Source organism: Echinops telfairi, unplaced genomic scaffold, assembly GCF_000313985.2.
Source record: "Echinops telfairi isolate 266 unplaced genomic scaffold, ASM31398v2 ScPeMD7_2;HRSCAF=8, whole genome shotgun sequence".
Classification (NCBI taxonomy): domain Eukaryota; kingdom Metazoa; phylum Chordata; class Mammalia; order Afrosoricida; family Tenrecidae; genus Echinops; species Echinops telfairi.
In genome coordinates, this window is record NW_022103898.1 from 12,941,255 (window position 1) to 12,966,146 (window position 24,892).

The 24,892-nt window shown below is 50.6% G+C and overlaps 3 protein-coding genes across 3 annotated transcripts; all 3 read left to right on the forward strand.

The window, feature by feature from the left end:
- Positions 1 to 2,464: 2,464 nt before the first annotated feature.
- Positions 2,465 to 3,903, forward strand: LOC101661279 (galectin-2-like). Its single transcript, XM_013004048.1, has 3 exons — positions 2,465 to 2,526; positions 3,415 to 3,604; positions 3,757 to 3,903. The coding sequence occupies exons 1-3, from the start codon at positions 2,465 to 2,467 to the stop codon at positions 3,901 to 3,903; spliced, it is 399 nt and encodes a 132-aa protein (XP_012859502.1).
- A 7,730-nt stretch (positions 3,904 to 11,633) lies between these two features.
- LOC101655320 (galectin-2-like) lies at positions 11,634 to 13,035 on the forward strand. Its single transcript, XM_004700298.4, has 3 exons — positions 11,634 to 11,695; positions 12,640 to 12,796; positions 12,952 to 13,035. Exons 1-3 carry the CDS (start codon positions 11,634 to 11,636, stop codon positions 13,033 to 13,035), a joined length of 303 nt encoding a protein of 100 aa, XP_004700355.1.
- An 8,866-nt stretch (positions 13,036 to 21,901) lies between these two features.
- Positions 21,902 to 22,276, forward strand: LOC101661601 (interferon-induced transmembrane protein 1-like). Its single transcript, XM_045289368.1, has one exon. It carries the CDS (start codon positions 21,902 to 21,904, stop codon positions 22,274 to 22,276), a length of 375 nt encoding a protein of 124 aa, XP_045145303.1.
- Positions 22,277 to 24,892: the final 2,616 nt, after the last annotated feature.

The following is a 24,892-nucleotide window of genomic DNA, read 5'->3' on the forward strand; positions in this document are numbered from 1 at the left end:
ACCAGGTCGAGGGGTGAGTATTGGGGTTTGTCATGTACTTTCCTTCATGCTCTCAAAAAACCCCAAACATCCTTTGGTAGATTTCAATGTGAACCAGTAAGCCCAGTTGTTAACAATCGCCTTCCCACTCCCGGCACCCCCTCTCGTGTCAGGATACCTGTGCTCCATCGATTGCAATTTTCAGAAGTGGATTGTGAGGCCTTTCTTAGGAGATGTCTCTCTGTGGGCTCAAATTTCTTACCTTTTGGGTAAGAATGCGAAGCCTTCCTACTGTCCGATACTGCGGAGTGGGTCCAATCCGCCAGCAGGGAGTGTTGTGAGATTCTGCGAGATGCTCTCCTGTGGACATTCCAGGCAGGAGCGCCCTGTGGAGCAGGTCCAGTTGGTCCATCATGGGGCGACATGGAAAGCCAGGGACAGACACCTGGAACCACCACCCAGGAACCCAGGAACAACATCCACAGGAGAAGGAAAGGGTCAGGTCCCACGTGTGGCCACCTTCCTCCTTTAACCTTCGTCTGAACCAGTGAGAGTTTAATGCGTGAGTGTCAGCGGTGTGAACAGAAAAGCTACATGGTCAAGGTGAGAGCACGTTGACACTGCTGATCTAGTTCAGTCTTTCCTATGGGTAACAGAAACACTGTTATCCCACAACCCTCACTGTGATGAAGCACAGGGTCCCTGGGCAGCGCCTCTCCCTGATGCTCCTTCCAGAGCTGCCGTGCCTCAGTCTGATGGAGAGGTCCAGAGCCAGGGCTCTAGACCACGTTCCCCAGGACACAGGCTCTCCTTATGGGGTCTAGATGGAGCCAAACAATATGTGCCAACGGATTGAATCCAACGGTCTTGATAATAGCATAGATGTATGATCAATTTGAAAACTCAGAATTCATACTAAGGACTCAGTTCAATACATCTAGCCTTTAGAGGACGCAATATTTCCTATTTGCACATAACCTTTGTCTTATCCATGTCAACTGTGTTATGCCCAACTGACCGAGGCTTCCCAGGACACCTGGGCTAAGCCTTTGAGGTCAGTAAGCCAATCCAGCACATTCTTGGAGTCCATCTGGAAAGGCCCCTGACGGAGTCCTCTACTGCATGAGCACCGACAGCAGGGGCTTCAACAGTTTGTGGAAAACCGGACTGAAAAGACATTGAGAATTTCCACAGAATTTGGAAGCTCCTTCATAGGAGCAGCCCACACAGGCATGTACAAGGATTTGCCCTCAGAGGCAACTCCGCATGCATGCATGTTTACTGGCATAGACCTCCCTCTACACACACGTGCACACAGGTCCACCTAGGATCCATATGCTTACTTGTGGTTGCTATCAAGTACAGTATTGAAATCGATGTGCACCTTCCATGAACGCAGCAGGACCCCTGCAGAAAGAGGGGGGCAGGATGCATGAAGGCGCCACAAGGAGGAGAGGGGTCAGGGCAGAGCAAGCCTCATTCACAGATGAGGAAGCTGACTTCAGGGATGTGGTGGCCTGATGGACCCACATGGTGGCCACACCTTCAGCATTGAGGGAGGAGCCCCGGGGTGAACAGCGCTGGGCTGGACCAGCGAGTGGCAGTCATCTGTGGATTGGTCGAGACCGGGTCTGCCCAGGCAGCAGGAGCTCTATTAATCAACGTGGAGGAGGAGATCAGGTGCAAAATCATAGGACCTCAGCCTGAGCACCGACCTCCACGAGTCCCCTGGAGCTGCCACTGGAGTTGTCCCTGTGACGATGGAGAAGACTGAGCCCCTGGACCAACCCGTTGCGATTCCTCACTGCCTTTGGATGGTAGGAGGTGGCAATGGTTGGGTGGGGGGCTCTGCAGAGAGAGTGGGAAAGACCCTCTGCACAGCCCTTCTCTTTGGTCTGATCTCCGTTCCCCACCACTGACCTGCAGGGGGAGCCGGAGTCTGTCTCTTTCCATTAAGGAGTGTACAGACATGTCTCTGTGGACAGACTTCTGATCCAATGTCGATGCAAACTGACTCCTAGCACCGTTTTGCGTTGCAACTGAACACAGTCTGACCTGCTAAGGCCACTGTGCCCTGGGCACTGGACCACTGGCACCGCTGTCGGAAGCCTCTTGTTGCTCTCAACGACCCTACAGTGCAGACAGGGCCTGCTCCACCTCTTGTACAAACAGGGAAACTGAGGCCCAGCATCTGTGCCAGGAGCCTGCAGACCTGCTGTTGTGCTGGCTGGGCTGGGAAGAGATAAGCAGAGCCCAGGGGGCTCAGGAAGAGGTGGAGTGAGGAATCTGAGCGTGTCCTTCTCAGTGGTACCTGGTGCTCCCTCAGACCAGTGATTGCCGGGGGTGATGGGCAAGGGAACACCAGCAGCATCAGCCTGAGACAGGATGAGGTCCCTGGAAAGGCTTCCTGTTGGGAGTGGATTTCTTGGGAAAACTCTAATGGAATGCTTCTATGTTGGCTTAGAACAATTTTGAGATCATCAACATGCACATGAAGTTGGGGACAACCCTGAAGATCAAGGGCAAAGTAGCCACTAATGCCAAATGGTGAGTCGGAGGGACTAAGAGTGGGGACAGAGTCTGTACCCAAGAAGGAACACGTGGGCAAAGTGGGAGGATGCAGGGCATCCCTGAGAATGAATGCCAGCATCAGGGTCTTCCGTCACGGTGGCACTGGCCAAGGGGACCATAATGTCCCCGTTTCTTCAAATGTCATTGTAAAATTGGGTTTGTGGACATTCAGAATTTCAGAGCAGAGACCACATACTCAGTTGCTTCTCCCCCGACAGCCTTTGTTGGACATTGGGTATGAAAGTAAAAGGTCCAGGGACAGCCCCGTTCCTGTGGCTTTCAGTCACATTAAGCCAGGAGTAATTATCTCACTCTGGGGCTTACAACTGTCTTCAGCTTAGCCTTTCAGCCCTCTGGAGACTCATCTCCATCAACCTCTGGTTGGACATGGGGAGGGCACGAGGATGCATGGGGTGGCTGTCCCCCACAAGGAATCTCTTGCTTCTACTTGGCGTCCATGAGATTGCAGAACTGTTGGGAAGTCTGATGTGGCTCCTTGTGACCCAGAGCACCCTGCTGCCCCCACCCTTGAAGGTCTAGCCCAGACATCTATTTTGATGCTAATAAGAAGTCACACAGCACCAAATGCATGTGTCTAGAGACAGGAGCTCAGCCCTTGGGTTGGCACCTGTTTATAGTCACAGTCAGTTATCCCACCATCAGCAGCACCGGCCCGTGCTCCCAATGGGACCTCACACCCCATGGCCACGGCAATTGGATGGTCACCTGCCTTTGTTGTACAGCACAGCCCTCCATTCGTGCAATCTCTCTGTAGACTCTTTCAGCATGTGGGAAGCCAAAGACTCCCCAATTTGTTTTACTGAGGGGGACCCCTAGACCTTCCTCAGCACCCTCTTCCTGCAGGATGGAGATTAATCTGGGCCAAAGTGCTGACAAACTGAATCTGCATTTCAACCTTGGCTTCCCGGATTCCGTCATCGTCTGCAACTCTAAGAATGGTGGCTGGGGAGAGGAGCAACGAATCTCTTGCTCTGCCCATTGGGTGAAGGTCACCGTGAGTTCAAAGAACAAGGAGCCTTGGATAGATGCCAACGTGAGTTCAAAAGACAAGGAGCCTGGGATAGATGCCAACGGGAGAGTCCACATGATAGGGGACCTGCACCTGGGCACTGTGGGAGCCGCCAGGCACTGCCCTGGCTCCTCCCGGGTAATCTTTGCCTCCCTGACTCCCTGTCTCCCCCACAGTTTGAGATCACCTATGAGAAGCAGCAGTTTACGGTGAAGCTGCCAGATAGATACGAGGTGACCTTCCCCAACAGGCTGGGCTGCGACCCCCTGCGCTACCTGAGCACGAAGGGAAACTTCAGGGTCTCTTCTGTGACGTTTGACTGAGTTCTGCGTGAGCAGCACCCACCAGAATCCATCAGCCAGCCCAGATTCCTACCAAGTCTCCCTGATGACAGGAGTCCTGGTGCCTGCTCTGCCCCACGTCCCCACTAACCCCCCTGTGAGCCTTGGCTCCCCACCCCTTCCCCAAGGCGTGAGAATAAACCAATCCATCTGCCTGGATCAAGCCGTTCTGGGGTAGGAAATGTAATCTGTGCTTTATCAGGGGATTCCGGCTCATCACCTCCTCTCCTGAAATGGGTAAACTAAGGCACAAAGTACAGGAAATCAGGCCGACAGAGCACTTGCTCTCAATCACCTGGGAGCACCTGCTTCTGTGTCACTGTGGGTTTGCAGTTCACAGGTCCCCCGCACACACACACACACACACATGCACACGCGCGCACACACGCACACACACACACACACACACACGCGCGCGCGCGCGCGCACACACATACACACGTGTGCAGAGTGGGACTGCTCTCAGTGCGCTCGAGGACGTGCCTTTGCTCTAGAACAGGGGTCCTCACACTACGGCCCAACCTTTATCTGCCCCATCGGGTGTTTTTGACCTGTTCTGTTTTTTTTACTTAATAAGAATTTGTTCATAGTTCTTTTTTTAAACTATCATCTGGTCCTCCCACGGTCTGAGGGACAGTGAACTGGCCTCGTTTAAAAAGTATGAGGACCCCTGCTCTAGAACACAGGTTCTCAACCTGTGGGTCCAGAGCCCTTTGGGGGTCAAACAACCCTTTCACAGGGGTCGCCCGATTTATCACAGGGGTAAAATGACACTGATGAAGTAGCAAAGAAAATAATGTTGTAGTTGGGGGGTCACCACCACATGAGGAAGTGTATGAAAGGGCCGCAGCCTCAGGAAGGTGGAGAACCCCTGCCCTAGAGCCGACCGTCCTCAGTCCTTGGTTTGTGGCCGGCTGGGGTCTAAGCTGGAGCCCTATGTCCTCTGAGCGTCTGATGTAAGCTCTGACCCAGGACCGTCAAGAGCCTGGCTCTGTTAGGCCGGCCAGGGAAAGGGGAGAGTCTGCAGAAAGATGCTCACCCAATGAGACCGCAACTTGCCTGCGCTTCCTGCCAAGAGCCGACTCACAGGCGGACTGAGGGAAGGAAAAGGGTCGGGTCCTGCTGCACTGACTCAGATCCCATGATCAGGGCCACAGGGGCAGGTAATCAGAACATCATAGCCAGCCCCACACCCCGTGTGGGACTAAAATCACACTCTTATCACAGACATGGTCCTTTCCCAACTTCTGGGGTCACTACTGGGACCGTGGGGAGTTCAGCAGCCACCAGTCATGACCTTGTGATGATTTTCTCTGCACCCCCTCTGGCCAATCAAAACAAACCACCCCTCGGTTGTTTTCCTGATAAATAACATAGAAGGACCAGCTTTTCCGTCAGTCTTGCATCCATCAGCCTCTGTGATGGGGGCATGCCGATGGTCCCTCCGGCGGCACGGTTCTCTTTGTCCTGTTTCAGATGTCATCAGAGAGCCTCTAGGGAATTTCATCTGGATCCGGGCTCTGGTTCTGCTAGCACACCTTTGGGAGGGGACAGCCAGGCCTCTGCTCTGAGCTGCCTCTGGGAGGGTTTGAACCATCAGCTGTGGGCTGATAACCAAGCATTAAGCATGTGCACTGAGTGGCAGTGAGGGAAGGGCCTCAGCCCAGCAGGGCTTCTTGGGAACCCCCAGCCCAGGAGAAGCTGCCCCTCTGCTCTTCCACACAGATCTCTCCTGAGAGGGGTGTAGACCCCGTGTAGACCAGGAAGCACCTGCTTCTTCATGGGGGGCAGAGGTCAAGGGGCAGGAGGCACCAGGCACTCCCACCTTGACCTCGTTCTCTTCCGCATCATCAGCAAGCACAAAGGTGTTTGTTTAGAGTGGGTTGGGCTGGGGGCCTAGCTGCTCACCTGGGAAGGGCTCCAGTCTTCTTCCAGATTTTACCAGAAAGTTCTTGCCTGAGACTTCTGCTAGAAGACCTCTGCCAGCCCCTACCAGGCATCCACCTCAGTGTGCTGGTAGCTGTACCCCTCCCCAGCCTGCTCCCCAAGGCCTGCAGGGGCCCATGTCATTAGGGACTTGTGGACCTTCTCCTGCTGACCTAGACCCTAACTTCTTGGGCCTCACTACAAGGTACTGCTATGTCTTACAGGAATCTTATGTAGGATGGGGGAAACCAAAAATGCCAAAATGAACATGTAATTATTACATGCTCCACCCCTACCTCATAGCACCTGGGACACCCCAGCCCGGATGTGACGACCCACGCTCAGTGCCCACAAGCACAGCCCCCTTCTGGTCTACTGTTGGCACAGCCTGGCACTCCCCACACAGGTAGGAAGGACCACGCTGTGTTGTGTTTGGGGACTACTGGTGTTCTGGACAGACTCCTGTAAGGCACGTGATGGGCTGGAGAGACATGCAGGTTCCAAGGCCACACCGCAGGCAGCATGGGGCAGGGCCTGTGTGTGTAACAAGTCTCTGAGAGATCAGAAGCACAGCTAGAACCACGACCTGTGGGATACAGAAAGATTTCTGCCAGTTGTCTCCCCCAAATATACGCCAAACCCAAATGATGCTAGCTAAACACGGACAATGACTGTCCACTAGGAGGTCAATGAAAGTAGGTCAGAGATGATGCTCCTTAAGGATATCAGCAACCAGTCTAGAGCAACCAGACTGTAGAGTCTGATTCACCCTGAGTTGGGCCACTCCCTTCTGATAGTGTTCCCTTGAAGGAGAGCCCGAAGGCAAGTTCAGGACCACTTAAGGAAGACTAATCCTAGGCTACTACATTGAGTCTAGGGTGCACCCATCTTGCCACATATGCACCCCTATTCCCTCCCTTTACTATTGCATGTATACATCTAGGTCATCCTCATCTTATTGCTTCTATTGCCTATATTACAACAGCTTCCCATTTTCCAGATTGTTACTTGTAATCAGGGGGCTTTCATGCCCCCAAAGATATATAAGCTTTGGCTAGAAATAAAACCTCATGGTCTCTCTCCTACCCACTCATCCCACACCTGCACATGTACCACCAAGAGGAGCTGAGGTGAGCATGCTACCATGAAATGTGTCCGACTTCTTTATTTTTCTCTCTCCCATTTCTCTATGACTTTACTATAATCTATATATATCTCAACCGTACAATTGTGCCTGCTGAACCCGTGATTAGTTGTGGGGTCAGGCTACCCCCACGATGCCCCTCCAAACTAGAAGACCCTTGAGATGTTTTACATATGGCAGGTTCAACGGTGCAGGTGGACCATCCTTGATAATACTCGGGCAGGAGATCTGTACACTCATATGACACATTAGCTACATCATTCATTATACCTGGATTGTGAATAGTCCCAAATCCTTTTATTGCTTTCCAACGGAAATATTCCACTTCATTGTCACGTTTCCAGGATTCCTGTCAATCCTGAGAGGCGATTTTCATTGCTGCCACCTGTAAAACTCTACAATAGACTTGTACTGTAATGCCTCAATATTTTACTGAATGCTCCAGCTATTTCTCTCCTATTATCCACATAGCTTATTTATAGACCAGGCAATATAAAAATAAACTTGAATTACTGCAATGTATCAATGCGTGTTTTAGGCCAGGCTGACTACAGAAAGACACCCAATGACCCTCCAAACATCCCAGCCTAGTCCACAAGTCCAGTCTTATACTGGTCCATAAATCTCTCTTCAGACTCACGCAGCCACACGCAACGACGCAGGATGCAGACGCTCACAGCCAGTGGGTGCGGAGTGACATGGATTCACTGGCGCTGTCCCTGCCAGCTCTCAGAGTGACTCAGGATCAGGAAGGTGAAGCGGAAAGAGAGGGGGAGGTGCCCAGGGCTCTCCTTAGGAGGAGGTCACACCCACAACAGGCATCCTCAGGCTGTGACCTGATTTGACAGTTAGAATCCACACCTACACTTCAAGTTGACGGCAAATGAGGTCACTACCACAGACCACCTGGCATCGCAGAGGGTGTCAAACCCTGACAGCTGACTTGTGAGAGGCTGGGAGGGGCTCTCCTGTGCACATTCCAGCCAGGACGCCCTATGGAGCAGTTCCAGTCAGTCCCTCATGGGGGCGCCATGGAGAGCCAGATACAAGACACCTAGCACCACCACCCAGGGACCCAGGAAAAACATCCACACTGAGAAGGGTTCGTGTCCCACCTGTGGCCACCTTCCTCCTTTCACCTTCGTCTGAACCAGAGAGCTTTCAATGAGCGAGTATCCAGTGTCATCAGGACAAGGTGACGTGGTAAAGGTGAGCGCACACGGACACTCCTGATCTAAGTTGGTCTCTCCCGTGTCCAGCAGAAAGACCCAGAGAGATTCCTTCTCTTAGGAGGAAGCTAAGGAACGACTCCCTTGGGAAGGGATCTGAATTTGGAAGAATGGACCCAGGAAGTGACCCCCTGGCACCCGTCCCCATGCTTAGGGTCACAGAGCTCACGCAGTTGAACAGGAGATCCGCTCACAGTGTGCCGCTCACGGGGATCTGTACTCGCCCTCACCCCACACACGACCGTGTCTGCAGTGCTGTGTCACTGCACACCTGGTGATGTGATCGGTGCAATCGCCTTCTCCTCCCACAATGAGGGACAAGCTCATTTTCTGTGTCCCCAGGCTTTTCTTTTCCTGCCTTTTGTTTGTTTGTTTGTATTTTGTTGTCTGCTGGTTGCCTGGCTGCTGTTATTGGGGTAGCTGGTCGTATGGGCTCTTGATCCTGTCATAAGGCTGACACAGTAACCCAGAGTCATGCACAGCCCAGGGACAAAGAGATGGATTCTGGGCCCCCGTTGAACTCTAGCCTCAGTCCAAAAACAGTTAGTTCTGTCTGATAACGTGACCCTGCTCGATGTGCACCTTCGTGAAATGATCGCTGACGATAAGGGCGCTCCAGCGAAGTGTGCTGAAGGAAGCAGATGGTACCCTGCTGTCAATTGGAATGGTGTCTGGGTCTTAAAGGCTTGTATTCAAACAAGCAGCCATCTAAGTGAGGAGTCAACTAAGCCCACATGGAAGAAGCACAGCAGCTCGTATGATCCAAAGATGACAATAACAAAAGTCAAACATGACAAAGGAAAACTATCCGAGCCTCAATTGGGAAGACCCAATTTGTGGAGGACAGTGGGAGCCCTGAACTGAGTTGCGTAGTGAGATCGAGCTGTTGGCAGCTCCCCTCTAGCCATACACAAGGGTCTTAAACTGCTTTCCTGTCAGATAGAGATCGTGGTAATCATGATTATACTGGATTGAACTTGATACTGGGTCAGCTGACTTCCTCCTGATCCAACCTGAAATGGTTCTAGGTACAAGTATTTCCTGCTGGTTCTTCATTGCTTGCAGGACACACACTTCTTCCCTGGTCTTTTACACACTGTGGAGGTCTTTTCTTGTTTACTATTTGTATTTTTCTCTTTGTATTGTTATTTTATCCTTACCACTTTTTTTGTATCTGTTTTGTATTGCTTCTGTCGGGTGTTCCAGTTTGTGAGGCACAGAAAGAGGAGCTGCAGAGAGATAATAACGGATGCAAGCATTTAGAGGAGAGGTGCGGGTGCGGGTGGAAGACAGGGAGGGTGAGGGGTTTGGGGAACAAACAATGTATGGGGGAGGGGGGGAGCACTCGAACTGCTGGTGAGGACACAGCTAATTTTAAAAGCAATTTAACCATGTCAGAGAGAAAGTATTCTAAAGCGGATTTGGTAATGATTATATACTTTCTGGTATGAACTATTAAATTACATGATCTGTGGATTATTTGCCAATTAAATGGTAAAAAAAAAAGTAGCAAAACAGAGACTTGACCTCTATTTGGAGGCTATGGGGACATATACCACTATTGCAAGTGACAGCAGGGCACGGGGTCCCTGGGAAGCTCCTCTTCCTGACCCTCCTTCCAGAGCTGCCGTCTGATGGAGAAGCCCAGGTCTAGGGCCCTATACCACGCTGCCCAGGACATGGGCTCTCCATACGTGGTCCGGAAGTAGCCAAACTAGACGTGCCAAGAGATTGAATCCAACAGTCTTGATAATAGCATAGATGTATGATCGATTTTAAAACTCAGAATTCATACTAAGGACCCAGCAAAAGGAAGTGAGTTGACTGCATCTAGCCTTTAGAGGATGCAATATTTCCTATTTGCAAATAACCCTTTGCCTTATCCGTGTCAACTGTCTTATGCCAAACTGACCAAGGCTTCCCAGGAGACACGGGCCAACACTTTGCGGCCAGTAAGCCAATCCAGCACATTCTTAGAGTCAATCTGGAAAGGCCCCTGACAAAGCCCTCTACTGCATGAGCACCTACAGCACAGGCTTCAATAGTTTGTGGGAAACCGGACTGAAAAGACATTGAGAATTTCCACAGATTTTGGAAGCTCCTTCATAGGAGGAGCCCACACAGGCATGTACAAGGATTTGCCCTCAGAGGCAACTCTGCATGCATGCGTGTTTACTGGCATAGGCCTCCCTCTACACACACACATGTCCACCTAGTTTCCATATGCCTACTTGTGGTTGCTATCAAGTACAGTTTTGAAATCGATGTGCACCTTCCATGAGCGCAGCAGGACCCCTGCAGAAAGAGGGCCTGGACAATGTGTGAGGCAGGATGCATGAAGGAGCCACAAGGAGAGGGGTCAGGGCAGAGCAAGCCTCATTGACAGACAAGGAAGCTGGCCTCAGGGAGGTAGTTGGCCTCATGGACCCACACGGTGGCCACACCTGCAGCCTTGAGGGAGGACGCCCCAGGGTGAGCTGGGCTGGGCTGGACCAGGGAGGGGCAGTCATTTGTGCATGTGAGTGTGGATTGGTGGAGACAGGGTCCGCTCAGGCAGCAGGAGCTCTATTTACACCGTTGGAGGAGGAGATCATATGCAAGCTCATAGGACCTCAGCCTCACTGGAAGGTGTGTCCCTGAGCACCGATCTCCACAATCCCGGAGCTGCCACTGGAGTCGTCGCTATGATGGTGAGGAAGGTTGAGCCCCACTGCCTACCCTCTGGGAGTCATCCTCACCTTTGGTGGGAGGAGGCGGCAATAGTTGGGGTGGAGGGCTCTGCAGAGAGAGGAGGTGGGAAAGACCCTCTGCACAGCCCTTCTCTTTGGACTGGTCTCCGTTCCCCACCACTGAACTGCAGGGGGAGCCGGAAGCCGTCTCTTTCCCTTAAGGAGTGTACAGACATCCAACTGTGGACAGACTTCTGATCCAATTTCTATGCAAACTGACTCCTAGCACAGTTTTGCCTAGCAACTGTACATGGCCTGATCTGCTAAGGGCACTGTGCCTTGGGCACTGGAACACTGGCACCTGCTGTCGGAAGCCTCTTGTTGCTCTCAACTACCCTACAGTGCAGGCAGGGCCTGCTCCACCTATTGTACAGACAGGCAAACTGAGGCCCAGCAGCTGTGCCAGGACCCTGTAGACCCCGCTGTTGTGCTGGGAGGAGACAAGCAGAGCCCAGGGGACTCAGGAAGAGGTGGGGTCAGGACTCTGGGTTTGTCCTTCCAAGTGGTACCTGGTGCCCCCTCAGGCCAGTGACTGCTGCTGGTGATGGGTAAGGGGACACCAGCAGCATCAGCCCGAGACAGGATGAGGTCCCTGGAAAGGCTTCCTGGGTGGGGGTGGATTTCTTGGGAAAACTCTAATGGAATGTTTCTCTGTTGTCTCAGGACAATTTTGAGATCACCAACATGCACATGACATTGGGGACAACCCTGAAGATCAAGGGCAGAATAGGCAATGAGGCTGATAGGTGAGTTGGGTGCAACTAAGAGTAGGGACAGAGCCTGTAACAGGACAGAACACGTGGGGAAGGTGGGAGTAGGCAGCGTAGCCCCATGAATGAATGGCAGCCTACTGTGAGAGGGACCCTGACAAAGGGGGCCATGGCCCCTGCTTCTTCTCATGTCATTAGGAAGCCTCGTTCGGGGACCTTCAGAATGTCAGAGCAGATACCACATACTCAGTTCCTTGTCCCCGAACAGCCCTTGTGGGGCATGAGTTCTGTAAGCAAAGCCCTGACCCCCTGACTGGTTGGACCCAGGCCACATTAAGCCCACATCAGCTACCAGGAGCAATTATCTACTCTCCGGGTTATAGCCCCACTTTAGGCTCAGCCTTTCAGCATCTCAGTGCTCCTTCCCACCAACCTCTGGTTGGGTATGGGCACAGCAGGCAGATTCCCGGACTAGCAGCCCCCAGAAGTGATCTCTCTTGCTTTTTCTTGGCTTCCATGAGATTGCAGAACTGTTGGGTTCTTTGATGTGGCCCTGCATGACCCAGAGCAGCTCTGCTGTCCCGACTTTGAAGGTCTATCCCAGAAATCTATAGTGATGCTAACAAGAGGTCACACAGCACCAAATGCATGGGTGTAGTGACAGGAGCTCAGCCCTCGGGTTGGCACCTGTTTATAGTCGGACTTCCAGGGTCTTAGGAGATCTAAAGACAGGATAGACACCTCCATTTTAATATGGTCACACTCAGTTACCCCGCAGACAGCAGCTCTGGCCTGTGCTCCCAATAGGACCTCACACCCCATGGGCATGGCAATTGGATGGTCACCTGCCTTTCTTTTACAACACAGCCCTCCCCATTCATGCAATCTCTCTCTGTAGACTCTTCCAGCGGGTGGTCAAGCAAAACACCCCCAAGTTGTTTTACTGAAGGGGACCGCTCTTAACACCCCTCTTCCTGCAGGATCGAGATTAATCTGGGCCAAAGGGCTGACAAACTGAATCTGCATTTCAACCCTCGCTTCACGGAGTCCACCATCGTCTGCAACTCTAAGGATGGTGGCTGGGGGGAGGAGCAACAAACAGACCTCCACCGCTTTGGCCCAGGGTCAGAGGTCAAGGTGAGCTCAAAGAACACGGAGCCTGGCATGGATGCCAAAGGGAGAGATCAAATGATAGGGGACCCTCACCTGGGCACTGTGGGAGCCGCCAGGCACAGCCCTGGCTCTTCTTTGGTAACCCTTGCCTCTCTGACACCCTTTGCTCCCACCCACAGTTCAAGATCACCTATGAGACTGACCAGTTTACGGTGAAGCTGCCAGATGGAGACAAGCTGACCTTCCCCAACAGGCTGGGCTGATGCCCCCTGGAATACCTGCAGATGAAGGGCCAGTTCAGGGTTTCTTCTGTGAAGTTTGACTGAGTCCTCAGTGACCAGCACCACCAGAATCCATCAGCCAGCCCAGATTCCTACCAAGTCTCCCTGATCACAGGAGCCCTGGTGCCTGCTCTGCCCCACATCCCCACTAACTCCCTAAGAGCCCCGCCTACCCACCCCTACTCCAGGGGGTGAGAATAAAATGATCCATCTGCCTGGATCAAGCCTATCTGGGGTAGGAAATGTAGTCCGTGCTTTGTCAGGGGTTCCGGACATCACCTCCTCTCCTGGAACAGGAGGCACAAACTACAGGAAATCAGGTCAACAGAGCGCTTGCTCTCACGCACCTGGGAGCACCTGCTTCTGTGTCACTGTAGATTTCCAGTTCACAGCCCCCTACCCCACACGCGTGCCGAGTGGGACTGCTCTCAGTGTACTCAAGGACATGCCTTTGCTCTAGAGCAGTGGTTCTCAACCTTCCTAATGCTGCGACCCTTTCATAGTTCCTCATGTGGTGGTGACCCCCCAACCACAAAAGTATTTTCGCTGCTACTTCATCACTGTCATTTTGCTGTTATGAATCGTCATGTAAATATCTGATATGCACGATGTATTTCATTGTTACAAATGGAACCTAATTAAAGCATAGTGATTCATCACAAAACAATATGTCATTATATATTGTGAAATATGTATTTCTAATGACAAATAAATGAAATTTTGTCTTGAAGCATGGTGTAGCATGAGTAACAAAGTCTTTATGATGGGTACTCGTAGGTGGGCGGACCCACCTGGAGACGGACACAGGAGCGGTGTCTCAGTTCCTAAGACCACGGGAAATATGCATGTTCCGATGGTCTTAGGCGACCCCTGTGAAAAGTCATTCGACCCCCAAAGGGATGGCGACCCACAGGTTGAGAACCGCTGCTCTAGAGCCTAAATTCTCCAGTCCTTGGATTGTGGCAGGCTGGGGTCTAAGCAGGAGCCCTCACCCTTTGTAGAATCCTGCCCTAAATTCAGACCCCGTGGGAGTGCCACAATGAGGCTCCCCTGAGACCCAGCCCAGGAAAGGCTGTGTGTGGACGCAGATGGAAGCGTCTGCAGACAGATCCTCACCCTAAGAAGGAAGGGAACTTGCCTGGTTTTTCCTGCAAAGAGCTAACCACACACAGGCCATCTGATTGAAGGCAAAGGGTCAGGCCCTGCTGACTATGACGCAGGCTCCCATGATCAGGATCACAGCCCATGAACCACATCAGAAACTCCTACCGTGCACGTCTTAGGGAGCATACGCCAATCCTGGTCCTTGCCCCCATTATGTGGCCACTCTGGGCCCAGTGATGAGCTGACCTGACACCACTTGTGATCTTGTGATGACTCTCTGTCCTCTTTGGCTGTCAGAACAGCGCGTCTGTGAGTCGTGGATCCATCGCCCTCTGTGACGGGTGCATGCTGACTGTCCCATCATCCGGCACAGTTCTCTTTGTCCTGCTTCAGATGGGATCAAAAAGCCTCCAGGGAGGTCTGGCTTTCCTAGCACACCTTTGGGAGGGGATCACCAGGCCTCTTCTCTGTCTCTGGGTGGGTTTGAACCATCAACTGTTGACTAGTAACCAAGCATGAAGCATGAGTACTGAGCGGCAGTGAGGGAAGGGTCTCAGCCCAGCAGGGCTTCTTGGGAACCCCCAGCTCAAGAGAAGCCGGCCCCCTTTGCCCTCCCTCCCATGATAGTCCAGCCAAGGAGGTGTGGAGACAGTGTGGATTCTCCTCATCTCTCACTTGGAAACTCTTGTCTCTTCATGAACTTGGAGGTGGGGGTGGCGGGTGTCCAGGAACTCCCACCTTGACCTTGTAATCTTCCTCATCAGCAGCAAACACAAAGGTGCTTGTTTAGAGTGGGTTGGGCTGGGGGCCTAGCTGCTCACCTGGTGGGGGGGGGGGGGGGGTCCCAGTCTTCCTTCAGGTTTTACTAGAAAGTCCTTGCCTGAGACTTCTGTTGGAAGACCTCTGCCAGCCCCTACCAGGCATCCACCTCAGTGTGCTCCCTAATGCCTCGTGGTAGTGACATAATCTGTTGTCAATTTGAAAAGACTTATGAGTGAAGGGGTGGAGTTTAGCCTGTCTGTAAACCAGGTTATAGCCAATGAGGCCTGTGTGGGCAAGGCTTTCTCCTGAGGATTCTGGGAACTCTTGTATTTCCTCCTTGGAGGTGGGACACTCTGTGCTGTCTCTGTGCTCACTTCCTATGAGACATCTCTGTTAAGAAGACCATGGAAAGAGGCTGATGGAGCCAGACCTCGGGAGCTGGAGAAGCCAACGTGGAGACCCCTGCCAGTGCTGAGATGCTTACACCACTGGATCCACAAGACTTCCCACCCACTGGCCTATGATCTTCCTGCATACTGGCATCAGTGCATGTGTTTCGTGAGTCTGAAGAGGACTTTATAGATTGGTATTGGACATATGGACTAATACTGGACTTATGGACTTGATCTGGACTGGGCTGGGATATTTTCTCAATACTCAATTGCTCTTGTAAATAAACCTCTGTGAGTGTCCATGAATTTGTTTCTCTAGTCTACCTGGACTCACACATGCCTGCCAGGGGCCATGTCATCGGGTGCCCATGGACCTTCTAGTTCTGGACTGGGTCTTGACTCAGTTCCTGGGCCTTACCACAGACCTCTGGCATGTCATATGAATTTATAGGATTCTTATATTTGAAGTGGAAAGCCTAATATACTAAACAGGAACATATAAGTATTAAATAAACAGTGATTCCATCCTTACCTAATCCCAGCTTGGAGACCCATATATCAGTGCGTGACCCACACTTGGGGCCACAGGCAGTGCCCTCCCTGTCCCCCCCACCCCCACCCAGTTCTTCTTTTGGCACAGCCAGGTGTTCACCCACACCTGTAGGAAGGACCCTGCTGTCTTGTGTTGGGGAGCACTGGTGGGCTGGGCCTATTTCTGCAAGGCACCTGGTGACTGGAGGGTGAGGGAGATTCCCAGACCACATGGAAGGCATTTTGTTTCAGGAAGCATGGGGCAGGGCCCTGTTTGAGTAACAAGCCTCTGTAATCAGAAGCACATCTAGAGTGAGGGCCCCTGGGCTAGGTGACCCTTGAGGGTGCCTGGCAGGGTGGAACACCTTTGAGCACAATAGGCCCTGGAGAGTTATACAGGAGTATGCCACATTAACTGCATCACCATACCTAGAAAATCAGTTGTCCCAAGGCCTCTGATTCCTTTTCATGTCTCCCCCGAATGTTACACTTTGCTTTCACTTGTCCAGGACGCCAGTCTCTCCCGAGAGCCAATTTTGTTTGCGGTCACCTAGAAAAATAAACAATTTGCCTGTCCTGGAATGCCTCAGTGTTTGACGGAATCCCCCAGCTATTTCTCTCAAATTATTCACAGGGGTTATTTACACAACGGGCAATTTCAAATGAAATTTAAATTAATATGTTCATGATTTTTTTTTAAGACTAGTCATGTGCAGTAGTGAGGGGGGTAAAGAAATAGGTCAACCAATAATTGACTGTAAGCAATCATTGTGATATCTCTCTACCTTTGGACCACCCTGTGTTCATGATTTACTCGTATGCTTATAACCCCAGCAGCCCCGAATTGAAGACAGCATCGTCTTACTAAAACATTGATATTGGACACATGAGGTTCCCAGATAAAAACGACCATATGTTGAGCTTTCTGCTAAGTTCTTAGGTCATTTGATTTCTGCAGGAAACCCTTCTACTGATCTTCAGTGCATTGGAGCTCTGTTTAGGATTCTTTTTTTTATTTTTTTATTTAACATTTTATTAGGGGCTCGTACAACTGTTATCCCAATCCATACACACATCAATTGTGTAAAGTACATTTGTACAGCGTTTCTCAAAACATTTTCTCTCCATTTAAACCCCCGACATTAGGTCCTCATTTTTCCCCTCCCTCCCCACTCCCCCCTCCCACATGAGCCCTTGAAAGTTTATAAATGGGTATTTTGTCATATCCTGTTTAGGTTTCTTATCACCCAAACTAAGAAGCAATCACATGGTTTCGAGGGCTTTGCATCGACTGCAGACCTAGGAGCCCTGATTTTCTCTTGTTCGTCCAATCCCTCACGCATATGTGAGACCCTCCAAACAGATCGTTTCCAAATTGCCCTGTGGGATCAGGAGCCTTCATCTAACTAAAAAGAGCTCTGGGAAACACGCCTGCGTCTGTTGTTGTGTTGTTCGCTGATGTCAACTTGGTTCTGCCCACCACGGACCTATGCATGACAAAGTGCACCTCTGCCCTGCCCTGTGCTGTCCTCACAACTGTTCTATGTCTGAGCTCATTTGGGGGCCACTCTGTCAGCACATCTTGTTGAGGGGCTTCCTGTTTGCCTTTTATTGTGTTTGGTTTTCCTACCCTCTATTTTACCACGGAGGATGTCTTTCTCCGGGGACTGCTCTCTCCTCACAATATGTCCAAAGCACCAGAGGTGAAACGTCACCACCACGGCTTTGAAGGAGCATTCTGGCTGTACTTCTTCTGAAACAGAGCTGTCTGTTCTTTTTGGTAGTCTGTGGTACTGTCGACATTCTTTTTGAGCACCGTAGTTCAAGTGCATTGATTCCTTCTTGGTCTTTTGTTATTCAATGTCCAACTTTCCCATGCGTAGAGGCCACGGATAACTCTATGGCTGGGGCTGGGGAGCATCTTAATCTTCAAAACAACATCCTTGCTTTTCAACGCCTGAAAGAGGTCTTGTGTGGCGTTTGTCACGCAATGCAATCAGTGCATCATATGATGTCTTGACTGTTTCTGGGAAGATGAGCGTTGTGGGTCCAAGCAAGACAAACTCCTCAGCAACTTCAGTCTTCTCTGCTTTTACTGGGCTTTGCTCCCACGGCCCGTGTGGAGAGCTTTGTTTTCTTCACCCTGAGTTGTGGTCTGCCCTGAAGGCTGCAGTTCCTGGTCCTCATCAGTAAGTGCTTCAAGTCCAGTTCACTGTCAGCAAGCTCAGGCTCTGTCATCTGCACGGGACAGCTTGTCAATAAGCCATCTTCTGATACTGATACCCCTTCTACCAAAGGTCTCTGGTGGGTTCAAACTAGCTGATCAAACCTTTAACCACATGGCAACACAGTATTTACATGCTCCCGACCCCTCATGTGGTGTGAGGTACAAAGACACGGATAGAAGAGCCATTCCACGTCATCTTACGACACCACAGGCAGACAATATGGCATGTCGCTAACTCAAGGCCAAAAACCCAGAGGCCCGGTGATGAGCCAGGTGCAGGATCTAGACCCAGGAAAAAGCCAAAGTAACTTCTTCAGAGTGTCCACTGAGAGTGGAAGCAGCCCAAACCTTGAGTGACTTGTCCTTCGGGTGATTGGCTGCTTGCAGCAGAACCCATCACGGAAGGGATTACATTATGGGGAAGACTAAGTCTTAACTGCCAAGCCACTGACAACCCTAGCTCAGCCGAGTGGACACACAACGATCACAGCTGCTGTCCGGGTGATTCCCTGTGTTGGGGAACCCAGGCATGCAGAGTTGAACCGCCCCAGAAGGTTGTCAAGGCTCTGAAATAGTGGCAGCAGATTGTCACATGCCTTCTGAGGTTCTCCCTGGATCAGTTCAAACTGCCCATCTTTTAAGTAGTAGTTGGGTGTTTCATAGTTTGTATCATCCCAGATTAAGTTTGTGAAGAAAAATAAAAACTATTCGAAAGGCTCCTAAGTAGTTAAGTACCATGTATACTCACATATAAGCCAAAAATTTCAGCACATTTTTAATGCAGTTTTTGTGGTACAACTAGGTGCCTCAGCTGATATTCAGGTTGGCTTATACTCGAGTATATATGGTATCTATCCCGAGCTACCTTTCACAAGTGAAGCACCTGAGACCCAGAGAGTCAACCACTCAGCCTGCAGGCATGGGAGCCAGGATTTGAGACTGGGTGCATGCGATGCTAAAGGCCTGATAATGTCGGATCTCCTGATCTCCTTAACTCCTGCCTGATTTCTAAAGAAGAGGATGGGGTAACACCAAAGGGAATCAGGGCCATCGATCTGTTAGTGCTTTGGATGGAAAAGACGTGAAAGCTGATAGTCAGGGATGATGGTGACGCAGTGACCAGCCTCCTCTGCCACCAGCTGCCAGTGGGGTCAACAGTGGGCAGAATGTGGAGCACAGCTTCTCCACTGGGCACTGCGCGCAGCGACAGGACACCTTTGCTGTCCCCGGAGAGGTCTTATCTTCTTTTCAAATCAGGAAGGGAAAGTAGATATGTGTAGATTAAAGAAATTATTTTATTTTTATACCAAGAGTTTTAATAAAAGAATACCAGTGTGTGCATGTGTGTGTGTATGTGTATATATATATGGCTTTAAAAATTCAAGGGAAAATGGAAATAAAAGAGAATGAAAACTTTCCCCAAACTTTTTTCAAGCCCCCTCATCTATACATGATAAAAAAAAAAAACCAAACATACAATAACAACAACAAAACTACTGCCGTAGAATCAACTTCAGGCCTTGGCATTCCTTCAGGACAGAGCAGTGAGCTAGCTCTGTGTAGTGAGCTGTACATTGGATTGCGAACCCCAGATCTGCACTTTGAACCCACTAGCCACTCCACAGAGCAAGATGAGGCTTTTTACTCCTGTACAGAGCTACAGTCTCAGACACCCACAAGGGCAGTCAGTTCTCCTCTCTCCTATGGGGCCCTTTGTGTGGGACCCCACTCACTGGCAGCAAGTAGTCTTTACAAAACGTGTCTGCTAGACTCAGACTGGTTGCCCAAACATTTTGGTTAGCAGGTGAATGCTTTAATCACTGGGCCATCCTGTATGTATATATATATATATGAAAATATTATTTTATAATTATTTGGGTATAAAGATGAATATATTAATATTAGACCGGAAATAGTCTCTTTGACCTTGACATTTATTTGTATGTACTTTAAACCAGCCCTCCACCTGATTCCAATTCATGGGGTCCACCTGGTTCCCAACGTCTGCACCACGAAGGTTAGCTTCCCCCATCGAATAAAAGGGCAGTATATGTCCTGACAAGTGTGGGACTACGCTCAGGTGACTTGGCTCCACAGAGATGTAACCTAGAGCACCCAGAGCGGACCAAGAGGAAGCATATAGACACGGACACTGAGGGTGGATCAATGGAAACCCCATGGTTGCGGGTTCGAGCAAATGACCACTACAATGTCTAATTAGAATTATGTGAAGTCTATTTTTAATCAGACTAGCGCGGGCTGCAGTGGGGGATGTTCAAAGACCTATCCACTACACTGCAGTGCCTGTCTTCCCTGGCCAAGCCTCTCATATTATTCTGAGAGGGCAGAAGACAGAAATCAGAAGAAAAAGCAAGCTAGAATTCACGTATGACTAAGCAAGCGGTATTGACAGAAGTAAGACAAAAGTATATTTAGGTACAGTCTCAGGCGCCTTGTTTTATGATCCTTTTCCTGGATTTGCCCCTCCTCCCCCCCCCCCCCCTGGGGGAGGGGGTGGAGGGTGAACACGCCTGTCCCCCCTGTCCCCGGGAGAAAGACTTGCGGCTTCTCTAGATAAGGAGAGAGAGGTAGTTTAAACAAGAATTGCCCTAAGGGCCCTTACAGACCTGCATTCCACTGTGACATGAGAACAGATGCCCTCGGGCCAAGCAGAGGCCGGTCAGTTGGTCAGAAGGGGCAGGAGGATGGCCGTCAAGGAAAAGTGTTCTCTCGACAGTTCTGCGTCAACGTGGTCACGTGAGCTTGTCTATTTCACCCACGGGATGCTCCACCTCCTTGTGCGTCACCCAGCTTCCGGGAAAATGGCAGGTCGCTGTCTTTTCGGAGGCGTTTGGAGTTCACTTCCGGTGCGGGGTGCGTACTTCCGCCCTGCGGTGGAACGTGGTCTCTTAAAGGCCAATGACGCGCGCGTTGGTCGCTGGGCCAAGGACGGTCAAGAGCAAGACGGGGTTTGCCACGTGCTTACAGAGGTCCAGACCTTCTCTGGGCCCTTTGGACGCACTGGTTCATCGGTTCCCAACCACAAACCTCGTAGTCAGCGCGTCTGTGCGCGCAGCCCAGCTGGAAGCTTACGACAACCTCTGCTTCCTTTTGCCACTTGGTCCCCTTTGCGTTGGCATCCATTGTGACGTCGTGGCATGGCAGAGATGTCTTAGACAATGTCACGTGGGAAGCCTAAGGAGGAGTGACGACACAGGTGGCCTGTGTCTTCTGCAGCTGGGGCTGGGAGGAAGAGATCGCGAAGGAAGGTTCTCTGGAGGTGTTACTTCGCCGAAAGCTAGTAGGCAATTTCCAGGTCGTGCAAACGGATGCACTTGCTGTAGTAGTAGTACTACGACTACTAATAGAAAAGGTATTCCAGCGGGAGGGAACCAGACTGCCAGGGCTCACAGGGGAGGCAGAGTAAGTTGAGTTCTGGGAATGCTGAAAGCATGTCATTGCTGCTCCCGAGGGAGTTTTTAGGAAAGAGGGTCTGAAATTAGGCAGGCACAAGATGACACCAACAGAGGCAGTGGTGACTCAGCGGTAGAATTCTTTCCTTGCTTGAAGACCTGGGTTCGGTTCCTGGCCATTACATTTCATGTGCTGGTGTGACATTGAACGGGTTTCAGCAGAGCTTCCAGACTGGGTTTCGAACAAGACTTGTGAGCAGGACTGCAGGTCATTTAAATTTCTTTCTCGGTCACTTGATAAGATTGAGAAGGAGTCATCAATTGGGAAGTAGATGTCAAGATAAATAATTATAGAATTCTTCTCCCCACTCCCAACCGGCTTCAAGAGCTAGTGCTGGCTGCCCCCCCAAACCCAGAAGATGGTCGAGGAAGAGCACAAAGTGGCCGTGCTGCGGCCCCCTTACGCCGCCCCCATGCAGTCCGCCGTGATCAACATCTGCAGCGGTGACACCTCCGTGCCTGACCACATCATCTGGTCCCTCTTCAACACGCTCTTCCTCAACTGGTGCTGCCTGGGCTTCATGGCCTACGCCTACTCGGTGAAGTCTAGGGACCGGAAGATGGTGGGTGACATGATTGGGGCCCAGAGCTACGGGTCCACTGCCAGGTGCCTGAACATCTGTGCCCTGGTCGTCGGCCTCTTTCTGACCATCGGGCTCATCGTTCTTATCGCCACGGGCACAGTGATGAGCTCACACGCCCTGTCACAGATGATGAGACGTAATGGCAACTAGTTGCTGCATGATGCTGTGTCCCGAGCCCTTAGCCCTATGTCTAGTCTGTTGGCCCTCTACCCTCTGTTCTCAGTGGTTTTTCCACATGTACCTCACAATAAACCATGTCTGTGAAAAAAAAAAAAAGAATTCTTCTTTTATGGACTCACTATGTTTCCTGTACTTAAAACATGTTATAGCTTTGTGTAGCCTGTCAGGTATTGTAAGAATTATAGCCCACCTGCACATAATGCATAATTAATGTTGTTAGAAGAAATTAGGATAAATATCACTTAGCAATGGGATCCTTGAAGCACCCAGTAACCAGGCACCATTGCTATCACATTCCCTTAGCTTCCTAATAAGCCAGCTTTTCTCCTCTGTTCAACTCGGACTGCTTCTTAATTGGGCTCATTGTCCAGGGCACAGACCCAACATTTGGGGATAACCAGACTAAGTTGGGGTTGGAATGAAGGCTTGGCATCTGCTTCCAAAAGTCAGCCCTTCAAAACCTTTGACTCGCGGGTGCTCTGATTTCACCCCACGGTGCGTGGGACCATCACGGTGCCCTTACTCAAGGGCAGCTAACAACAAAATTACAGGCGACCTATGTTAGTTTTTTCTCTAAGCCATGATTGTGAAGACCAATCAAAATGTTTTAGGATGGTGACGAAGTCAGGTCCTCGTTTCAGGGAGGGCCAGGTGGCAACTGTGGGAAGAAAATACGTCCAGAAGGAAAGAATTGGACAATCTGGCTAGGCTTGATCTTTCTTCCTCCTTCAAAGACTCCCTCTTCTCTGCCTTTTCAGTTTATGGCAGGGGCTCTCTTGCAAGCGCTGCTTGCTCTCCCAGGTGTGCTGCACTCTGGCGCCCCCTGGTGGCCGGCTGTAGGGATTTGGCTTTGGCGGATGTTCCTACTCTTGCCCCACCATTTGCAAACATGCCCTCGCACTGAGACGTTTGGGGAACTCCTGAGAGGAGACAAGTAAAGATGATTCGTCCTTGAAGCAGCTACAGAAATCTAACCCATGTTGCCCTTTCAGAAATTAATATCTTGGGCTCTTCCCAGGAAAACCCCTCTACCTTTGGGAAATGCTCATGAGGATGAGGTAGGGGTAGGAGGAAAGAAGGGATAAGAAGGTGGACATTCTGGAGAACATGCAAGAGAGATTTGGGGGAGTGTTGAATCCTTTCATGGGGAAGGAGGCATTGTAGAAGGTACAAGAAACGAGCTGAGGTGTGCCTCTGCTCCAGCCCTGGCGCTGCATCTACAGTTTTTTTTTTTATGTACTCAATGTGTTTCCTGTACTTAAAGCATGGTGGATCACCACTGCCATCAGCCCTTTCAAGCCTCACACAGCACTTACCGTTGGGTGTGATTATCGGTGTTTCACAGGTGAGACATCTGAGTCCCTGAAGGAGGATGTGGTTGACCACAGTCCCCATACAGCCTCCATCACAAAGACCCACAGAACAAGTCCCTGCCTTCAAAGGATGGAAAACACCAGAGTAAGCAAGATGCATTCGACAGATAGAGATCATTCGACAGAGACCGAAACAGGGTGGTTTCTCAAATAGTTTGAGAAGGGCAGAGAGAGACCATGCAGACAGGGTGTAAAGAAGTTGGTTGAGGAGCTGACATTGAAAGTGAGCCCCGAGAAGGAGCCAGCCATAGGGAGGGGGGCCAACAAGCACACAAGTCTTGAGATAACAGGGCGGCTGGTGGGAGCAAACCGCTGAGTATGGTTCTTCAAAGTCTTTGCAGGTCCCACCAGATGATTGGGTGTTGTTGTCGTGTGACATCAAGTTGGTTCCAACGCATAGCGACCCTGTGCACAATAGGACAAAGCACGCCTGGCCCTGGCCCAACCTCGTAGTTGTTAGTAGGTTTGTTCCCACTGTTGCAGCCACCATGCCCACTCATCTTGTCTAGCACCTTCTTCTTTTTTTGCTGCCCCTAACTTGACCAAGCATGATGTCCTTCTCCAGGGACTGGTCTCGCCTGATAACATGTCCAAGTACATGAGATGAAGTCTCACCATCCTTGCCTTTAAAAAGCCTTCTGGCTATACTTCTTCCAAAAAGGATCTGTTTGTCCTTTTGGCAGTCCACGGTGATTTCAATACTCTTGGCCACCACCATCATGCAAATGCATCGATCTGTGTCCAGTTTTCACCTGCATAGGAGGCAATGGAAGAAGCCATGGCTTGGGTCAGGTGCACCTCAGTCCTCAAAGGAACTCTTGCTTTCAACTCTTTAAAGAGGTCTCATGCAGCAGACTCACCCAATGCATTGCTTTCTTGACTGCTGAGTCCATGAGCATCCGTTGTGCATCCACGCAAGATGAAATCCTTGAGGACTTTCATCTTTTCACTGTTTATCATGATATGACCTATTGGTCCAGTTGTGAGGATATTTGTCTTCTTTACATGGAGTTGTACTCCATACTGAAGGCTGCGCTCCTTGATCTTCATCAGCAGGTGCTTCAGGTCCTCCTCATTTCCAGCAAGCAGGTTATGTCACCTGCATATTTCAGGTTGTTAATAAGCCTTCCTCCAATCCTGATGCCTAACTCTTCATGTACTTCAGCTTCTCTAATTATTTACTCAACATACAAATTGAATAAGTGTGGCAAGA